The sequence below is a fragment of the Glossina fuscipes genome, unplaced genomic scaffold (genome assembly GCF_014805625.2).
Source record: "Glossina fuscipes isolate IAEA_lab_2018 unplaced genomic scaffold, Yale_Gfus_2 59, whole genome shotgun sequence".
NCBI lineage: Eukaryota > Metazoa > Arthropoda > Insecta > Diptera > Glossinidae > Glossina > Glossina fuscipes.
The window spans coordinates 4,917,827-4,927,297 of record NW_023998431.1 but is presented as its reverse complement, the minus strand read 5'-3'; the positions used below and the strand labels follow the sequence as shown (position 1 = coordinate 4,927,297).

At 32.3% G+C, this 9,471-nt stretch overlaps 1 protein-coding gene across 1 annotated transcript in view; it reads left to right on the top strand.

The window, feature by feature from the left end:
* The first annotated feature begins 7,909 nt into the window (after positions 1-7,909).
* Positions 7,910-9,471, top strand: part of LOC119637487 (lachesin) — a 101,884-nt gene continuing 100,322 nt past the window's right edge. Inside the window, exon 1 of the mRNA XM_038033519.1 lies at positions 7,910-8,077. Within this exon, the coding sequence (XP_037889447.1) occupies positions 8,038-8,077 (40 nt within the window). The 5' untranslated portion in view covers positions 7,910-8,037. The remainder of the gene's footprint in view (positions 8,078-9,471) is intronic.

The window sequence follows — 9,471 nt, the reverse complement described above, 5'->3', positions numbered from 1 at the left end:
AATGAAAAAAAAAAAAAAAAAAAAAAAAATATTGATACACTGTAATATTAGATAGGTGAAGCCAAGTTTTCTCATTTTTGTAAAGGTAGTACCACGTCTGCCATAGATTACGACTTGAAATCTTTTCTTTTTTTATTTACATGTTATAGTTTATGACTGGTGAGCAAAAAACCAATTTTTTGTTATTTTGGAAAAACAAAGTTGTTCTCACTTTACGTAGTACTATAGGCGTGTTCTTCAACGGACTTGCCCCATCTTCAATACCAACCTGCGTGCGAGAACTTCCAAATCTGCCAAATTTGAAGTTGATAGTTTCATTTGTGCAGTCAAATGAATGTTTACAACAGACGGACAGACGGACACGCGGACATGATCAAACCAATGTACAATTTGATGCCGATCAAGAATATGTACGCGTTGTGGAGTTTGTGACGTTTCATTCTAGGTATTGCAAAAGTTGTGATAAAATGAACACACCCTTCATCCTTCGGTGATGGATGCAAAAACTACTAACTTTACAATGTTCATCAGAGTTGTCCTTCTCAGTATAGATATAAAATTCATATAACTAACATAACAAAATCTCAAAAGTCATATCCTCTACATACATATTAAAATGAAATTCTCTTGACGTATTTAAGAAGTGTTTCTGCATTCACTACCAGGGAGCCATGCCAGAGAAGAAGTTATTTTAGAAGTAAATAAGTAAATCATTGGAAGATGTGTAGATGAATGAGCGAAACAGCAAAGATATTACTACGACGCTCGTGTATTAATTAATAGCTAAGGATCATAATACATTTAAATATGACAATGTGCACATTCAAATGTACTGTATAGGGTGTTGAAAACCTCAGAAAAACACGATAAATGTTTAGTTAAACAAAACCGCAGAATAACACGTGTAAGCAACAGCATGCATGTGCATGCATGTACACAATATATATGTGTAACTAAACATAAACGTATGTATATTTGTAAGCGGACACGCATCCATATAGAAATTGTACGGCACGTACATTGGCAACAACAAACAACAATTGCAATGGTGGAGACATCAACTATTATATGGTTAAAATGAACGTACAATTATGCCAAACACCTGCATGCAAAACCATTTATGTCTTCTTCTTGCGAAATCTATAAAACAAAATTAAAAACAAAAATAAAAAAAATAATAAAAAAAGATGAAAAAATTAGAGCATTTTTGGTCCTATGATACATGCATGTATATATACATGTAAATAAGATAGTCCAAAAAATATTAAGCTTCATATTAAAATTATAACTGTACACTACTTAATCTAAAGTCTGAGTGCCCGAGAATAAAAAATTAACCAATGGCAAAACAAATGCACACACATATATGTGATGAGCTGTCAGGTTTTAGTATTTTTATCTTTTTTGTTTGAACTTTAAAAATAAGTTAAGTAACCATTTCGGTGACAACAAAATTTTATTTCTCCTTGTGCCGATATACAAATTTCCATAAATACCTATGTAGATACATACATGCGTAAATACATTAATACATATATATAAATAAGTTTGTAAAACAACAACAATAAAATAAAAAATCATAACATTTCTAACCTCCTACACAGTAGCAGCTGGTTTAACTTGTCTAACTTTAATTTTTGGAAATTTTTTTTTTTTTTTTTTTTTGCATACTTTTGTCGAAAAATTTTTACCTTATAAGACAGATACGTATAGGTATAGGATACGTATATGAACGTGATCGTTCTTTAACACATGTGCTGCTTCTCTATGTATGTTTCATATGCGAACGAGTGAATTGAATTGAACATGAGTTTTGAAAACAAACTTTTATTGTTTGCAGGCGTTCTCCCATTGTAGTCGACAATATCGACATCGTTCTAGTCGCATATATATATATATATATATATATATATATATTTGTAATAGATATATTATATATATATATATATATATATATATATGTGTGTGTGTGTATGTAAAATGAAAGTGTGGTTCGGTCGGCTATTGTAGAATAGATGTGTAAGCGTTGGTGTCTTATTACACCTTTTTAACATCGTGTTTACAAAATTTTCACTTCACATTCAAACGTCTGCCATTTCCAACATATGTGTTCGTTCGTTCATTCATTCATTCATTCATTCATTTCCTTTTTTGCTTTATTTTTTGTGCTTTCATACTTACGTATAAAAATTTCCTTACAATTGTAAATTGATGCTAATTTTGTTTATAAGTTTCAATGTGTGTAAGAAAACTTTTACTTCACTTCAATTATTTATTTGTTTCATCATAAATTTACTATATTCGTATGCTTGCTTATGGGTTATGGGTTATGTATGGAAATCTAATTTCATACCAGCATTCATGCTCGCATCGTTTTTGTTTTGAATACAATATGTAAGAATTTTAAAATAATTATATACGCTAATTAAATTATTTTAAATTTTGCATATGATTTGTAACGATCTAAGTATGAACACGAATGCATAAAATTAGTAAATGTTCAGTAACTATGACAGGCAAGTATCATAAAATTTAATTATTAATCACGATTATAATATTCTATACGGCGTGTAGATAAAAAATACGAATCTAATAAAAAAATACTCCGCATTTATAATGAAACACATGTTTTGTATAAAAGATATCCAAAATTATATGAGAAAAAAAAATGTATATCTATATAAATAATGTAATATGTGCTTTTATTTACCAAAATTTGTTTTGTCGCGATCAATGTAGTCCGACTCTATTGCTTGCCATAAAATTGCATCATCAACTGCGCCAGGTTTCGAAAAGTATTTTTGAATTTCATTTTGATGAAAATCGTGCTGAAGAGCGGATCGGCTTTCTTCAGAACTATCACTTGCATTCATTATATCATATCATATAAAATTATTTTTCTTTCATTTTTACAAACAAAAAAGGTGGAAAACGTGCCTTAATATATAAGTTTTTACCTGAATATTATTATTTTTCAAATACCTTAAAGAACAAAATAATTGTGTCCTCGTTTGACTTGATCTCACTTATTGTACCGTTACAATTTTGCATCGTGAAAAATAAATCAGAAATTTTCTTAAAATCGAATTCAACATTTAGTGACCGTGATTCAAAAATCGCTCATAAGATCGACAAATTGTAATTTATCAAGAAAAACCTTGCGAGTTTCCTTAGAAGATTGTTGTGTTGTGAAGTTTGAATTACATTTTCTAGCAAACGGACGAAAACTGAACGCGGCACCGGTAGAGAGACCTCAGTTTTAAAGAATTTCTTCATTTACTTCCAACCGACTACCGATTATCGCGACTACCCAGTTTATGTTCATCGGTCGGTAAAAGCATAATATTTACCGATTACGTACTTCCCTATATATAACCCCTTCCTCATTTCTTTCCAACCGTCAAAAAAATTTCTAGTCTCGATAGAGAATGCGTTTCAAGGCAATAACTAGTTGAATGTATATGTATAATATATGTATTAGATAAGAAAGCAATTAGATAAGGGGCAAGGGGTTGTGGTTTTTAAGAAGCGATCCATTGTATCTTCATATCATAGACGGTCAGTGTTTCCAAGCCATTAATGTTATTTCAATGTGTTCGTTTTTATACCCAGCGCTGAAGGAATATTGGGATATTCGTTTTGTCAAACCGTTTGCAACGCTCAGATGGAAGCTTCAGAGACCGCACAAATTTAATATACTCCCGATCATCATCAAATTCTTTCCACCTGTCCGTCCGTGTGGTTGTCGGTCTGTGTAATGATTGCAAAAATTAAGCGATCAACTTCAAATTTAGCAGAAATACTGCAACTTCTTGCACGCAGATTGGTTTTGAAAATGATCCAAATTGATCAGAACACAAGTCTGCAAAGAATTGTACTCACGAATTGTAGAAGACAAAAGCCTGAAATCTTCCATATTTACTTAAGGCGAAACACTAATATTTATATACAAAAATGGAAAAAATCAGCCATGCCCTCACAAAGTTGTAAGGGACTAAATTTTCGTTTTTTTTTTTTTTCGCTTTTTTAAGTTGGTTATGCATATTAATCCAGGAACAATGTTTAATACTATTTTGCACATACCTCAAATGAAGGTATATTATCCGTCTAAAAATGCGTTAATTCTGCAACAAAAGTCGTGCCCACCACGATCGGGTTGATCAATATTTTCTTAATAATACCAGCGATATGGGTATCAAATAAAAGGATTTGGCGAATACAAGGCGGTAGGGTATTTATGTTGGTTCTATACTAATTATGGTGGGCGTCACGGAGTAGCGGATTGATTTTTCGTTACAATATCGCTGATATTGGTATCACATAAAAGGACGTGAAAAGTAGAATGCGACAAGTTAAGTGCATTAACTCGAAATTAATTGTAATGGGCGTAAGGGCGTGAGGCATAAATTTTTTCATGAATATGCCGTCTTGGCATGATGAGTTGAATGAGATAAGCTAGGTGTGTTAATTCTAAATTGTTTACCGTGGACGTCACGACGTGGAGGATTAACTCTTCTTAACAATGCCTTTTATTCAAGTAAAAGGTGAGAGATCAATTTTACTCCATTCACTTTTCTTAAAAAGCATTTTTTTTTTTTTTGAAAGCTTGGGATGCCAAAGACTGTAATAGTAGTAGAAATGTCAGATTCGGCCGCAACTGATTATAACTTCTTACTTCCTTAAATGTTTTCTTTCAGGTATAATATGAAGTCAGTGACAAATTAATGACAATTTAGCGCCATCTAGACTTAAGAGAGATATCAAAGTTTATATTATAGAGTACGCTAGAACACCTGCAAATATCTTCGTATAGACGGGATTAGAAAAAGGGAGTTTAGAGAGCACTAAGTTGTGAGCTGCGGTTCACTTTATCGAAGGCTCTCCCCAAGTCTGCGTAGACAACGTCAGAGCGAGAGCTCATCGAAGTGTTTGTCAAAAAAAAAGGATAAGGGGGACTAATAAAACTTTTTTAAAAATTGATGGAATTTAAGAGTAGGCCGTGGTAACGAATACAATTTGAAATAAAGTATTGACTGGAATACCCCAGAATACCCAACTGCACGAAGACAGCTTAAACAAGTAAGAAAATTGTATTCGGTCATGACCGAATCTCTTGCACCCATCACCGTCATCCTAAAAGGGATAAAAAGAGTAAAAGAGCTAAATTTTCACAAGGAAGCAGCAGTGATCCCATAAAGTATACATATTCTTGATCAGCATGAAATTATGCACCCGTTTGAGCACGTCTGTTTGTCCCTCTGTTGTAAACATTTTCGCAGCTACACAAGTGAAATTATCGAGTCGGTAGTGACAATGGGACGGTCATCGAACGACACGTCTACATTACTACGTAAACGAAGGACAACTTTCTTTTTCCAATGGAATAAAATATTGGTTTCTTGCTCATTACTCATAAGCTACACCAGATAAATCTGCGAAAAATTGAAAGCGTAATATATGGGCGGTGCTGTAGTATTTGTGCACAAAAATGGAAAATATTTCCCACGTCGACCCAATGTTATAGCTTATCAATATTTAATTTTTTTTGTCACTAGCACTATAGGGCGTAGAAGCAAGCTCCAAAAACCCCATAAAATATCAAAATTCTTGGCTGGTTTCAAATTTGGAATGAACCTAAGCATGTCCGTCGGTCTGTCTACGCGACTGTGTAGTATTTCGGTAAACTTTGCCCCGTTAGCGAAAATGATAATATCGTCTACAAACTTGCAAAAGAATTTTAAAATGACTTAAACTTTGAAAAGGTCACGCCTACAACGCGCACACCCCTATGCGCCAAAAACTTTTATTTTGGAAATAGGAAATATCAGCCGCGCTCGCTTTACATTATAGCGCATGAAAATTTGATTCTTATACTTTTTTTGTTTTTTTTAGGGTAACGGTGATCGGTATAAAAGTTTTGGTCACAACCGAATATAAATTTTTGATTGTTTCATTTTAAATTGATAAAATTTTTATTTTCATTTAAATAACGATGCTCGAGACATCTTTGAAAATGTTACTTTTCAGAGAAATACTTAACAAAAAAGATAAAGAAGAGACTGGAAGGTTAAATATTTGTAAAGAACTAAACCGGGAACCAAAGAGATGATCTTTTCGTTACATTTATAAAACACAAATGTACAAATTAAATAAAATACGAAAAATTTCTAAATATATAGATATAAATAAACAAAATAATTTACAAAACCCAAATTATTATTTCAGTACGTATTGGGACACCTTGAGCCGCATAAACATATGGAAATGAAAGACTCTATCACTGCGCTGTCGACGAATCACTGGGTCTCGTTGTTAAAAGAATTTATTATGCGACCTAAAGCGACAATAAAATCCACAATATGTTTATGTAGAAAACCACAAAAAACTTAACAACAACATCTTTGTCATGTACATGCATGCATCGAACACAAGCTTAGGTTTAACTTTAGGGAATAAACAAAACAAACAAAAAAAAAAAAAGACACATGTGCTTATATAACTGACACCTACTTTAGCAAACAAACATAAGCTAACAAATTATAATATTTACAAATATAACAGAAACAACAAGTAGTAGATGCAACTAAATATGCATCACTATCCGTACACATGCATGAACACGTACTGTTAGAGTGTTGGCATTAGTTGTCATACCATTTGTCAAAACAAAAATGTTGATACTCCTCCTTCAGGCTGGTAATGCGCATGGCACATAAATTCAAAGGGTCTACAAAAACAACAGAAACAACTTGAGGAAATAAAAAAGAATAATAAAATATACTTCTCTTGTCCTATTGCGAGGCTGCATAAAAACTCATTCAAAAGAAATAAAAAGCAAAAAAAAAAAAAAAAAAAAAACACAAGAAACAAAAAAAAAAAAAAAAAACACAAACAAACAAACGGATAAAAATTAAAGTCCACCATGTGCTCCTCAATTTAAGCACATGGTGGATGCTATGTTCAAGGACTCTCTTTCGGCCAATCCAATGCAAAACGATATACGAGTTGGTGTGGAAACGATATTCGAATAATGGACGAAATTTACGATATATTACAAAACGAATTCTGAACCCGATTGTCGTTAGCAGTTCGGTTTGGCTGTCGTTTCGTCGTTTTTCTGATGCTGAGTTTTTCTGGTCAGATTGTGCCTTGCATTGTGGTTGGATGTTAACATCGGTTTCAGTATTTAAATGCCTCTGCTCATATTTGGACGCTTCGTTACATCTCTCCCTCGCATTATTATTTGAAACAAGAAATTTCAAATATTTTGTCAGCAAAAATTAATGCACAATTGTGCGTTTACATGTGCATTTGTTTCGTGTGTATGTGTATGTGTATGTGTATGTGTATGTGTGTGTGTGTGTGTGTGCGTATTTATGTATGCGTGTGCGTGCGCGTGTAAATCTATATGCGTATATATTTTTATGTGTATGTCGATATATGTAGTCTATTTTACCACTTCAATTAAGAAGTAAAGACGAAACAATTAAATGCATCCGTTATTTAGTGTACGTTAGTTAATGTGCGCATTGTGTGCATTGTGTAAATGCATTCATCGCTTATCGAGATATATGGCACTGTTTCATAGTTAGTAGGCGTACGTATGCGAATCTCTACAGTGTCTAGAGATGTGCATTCATTCAATCTTATTAAAACCAAAATTTGTGGTTATTTGTAATTATAACGAGATCTCTCTTTAATATAATTTAATCGACGCGAGTGTCTGTAATTATCTTTAAATAATTAAGGAATTAACACAATCTCGACATTTGTGTGTTGTACAGAAAGCAAAACAAACTAAAAAGAATAAAAGAAAAAGAAAAGAAAAGAAAAGAAAAGAGAAGAAAGAACCAAAAAAAGAAAAGATTTTGGAAAGATTTCAATGAAATAAAATAAAATAAAAAAGTATTTAACTAATATTTTTTTGGTTAATTGCATAAAAACGTGCAAAAATTAAAGGAATCTTCATCAAGTTGACAGCAGGAGAGCTCAGCCGAAAACAAATCATACTTTAGAGTTGAACTTAATAATGAAAAGATGATGATTATTTTTCTGTTGATCATTGCAGTCGTCAAAGGTAAAATGTTACTTATTTATGAACTTTTTAAATATTTATAAATAATATAAAAATTAACTATTAAAATTAAAATGGATAACTAAATATTAAATTAAATTCATTTAATGTAAAGGACAAAGTCAATACTGCGCTGATTTAAGCCGCTGTAAATGCTTATTATTAAATGGATTTTCCTATTGGATATTAAAATAAGACTAACTGAAATTGTGTTATAATAAAAGTTAGCGTTAAATCGAAAGCTTCTTTTATTTATCCTATTTCAGAGGCTTAAACTATTAATAACATGTGCAGGCATAGTGTGAGACCAATGATAAAAGAAAGAATATAATGATCTGCCAAAAATTCTCCAAGAAATATCATAATAAGAATATAAGGAAATTTTGCGACAGTTCTGCCCAAAAGTCTATATCATCCTGTTGCTAAGGCAGAACAGAGAAATGCAACTTAATTAAATACATCATGTAATTGTTCCTTGCATGCCTTAGGAAACGAACAATTAGAAATCGATAACAACAAACGTATGTTCGATATGCGAATTGATTTTTATCGGTTATTAGCCTCTTTCCTTATAGCCTTAATAGTCTCCACTTGTCGATTCGATAGATCATCCAGCGGTATTCACTTTACTTCAAGCATTTATAATAGCTTTGCTTTAATGCCCGTACATACAGTTCTTATTTTTGGCGAATAAAAGTTAACTATATTTGGTTCCAAGCTTCTATTTACTACGCTCCTAAATATGTAGTGCAAGCATTGTCAAATAGCAATAGTCTTAAGCAGGCTTGCGTCCCCAATTATTCCCAAAATGACTCTTTGGTCAAAGTTCAGCTTATGTTCCTTCACTGCGGCCCGCAAAACTGCCTAAGATCGTACTGAGATCGGCGAAAGGCAGAGAAGTAAAATCAAAAGTTCGTAAAAGTCTTTCGCGTCTCACTTTAATCTTTATAAACGTATATATGAACATGTATATATAAATGTGTAGGTATATGCATATATATGTGTATATCTGTATATATATATGTTTCGCTAATGTGAAAGTATCGATGTATCAAAACTGCAAGTTTTTCATTTCGTCTTCGACTTTTGCCGAATAATTTGTATTCCTCGCTAATAACTTCTGATAATAACGGCACAAATTCAAATTACTTTCAATGTGTTATACTCATTATAGAAGTGAATTATGTGAGGGGCAAGCCACCGCAAATAAGATCTTCCGGAATTCAACAAAAAAAAAAAACAAAAAAAAAAATGCGTGAATCTAAAGCTGATTAGATATCTTAGCTAAAAATGAACTTGAAGATGTGTCATATTAAATTGTCGCAATGAACAACTGTGTTTCGATTGTTGATCCATTTTTGAAACACACTTAGGTTTACATTATTTCGCTCCGGTCA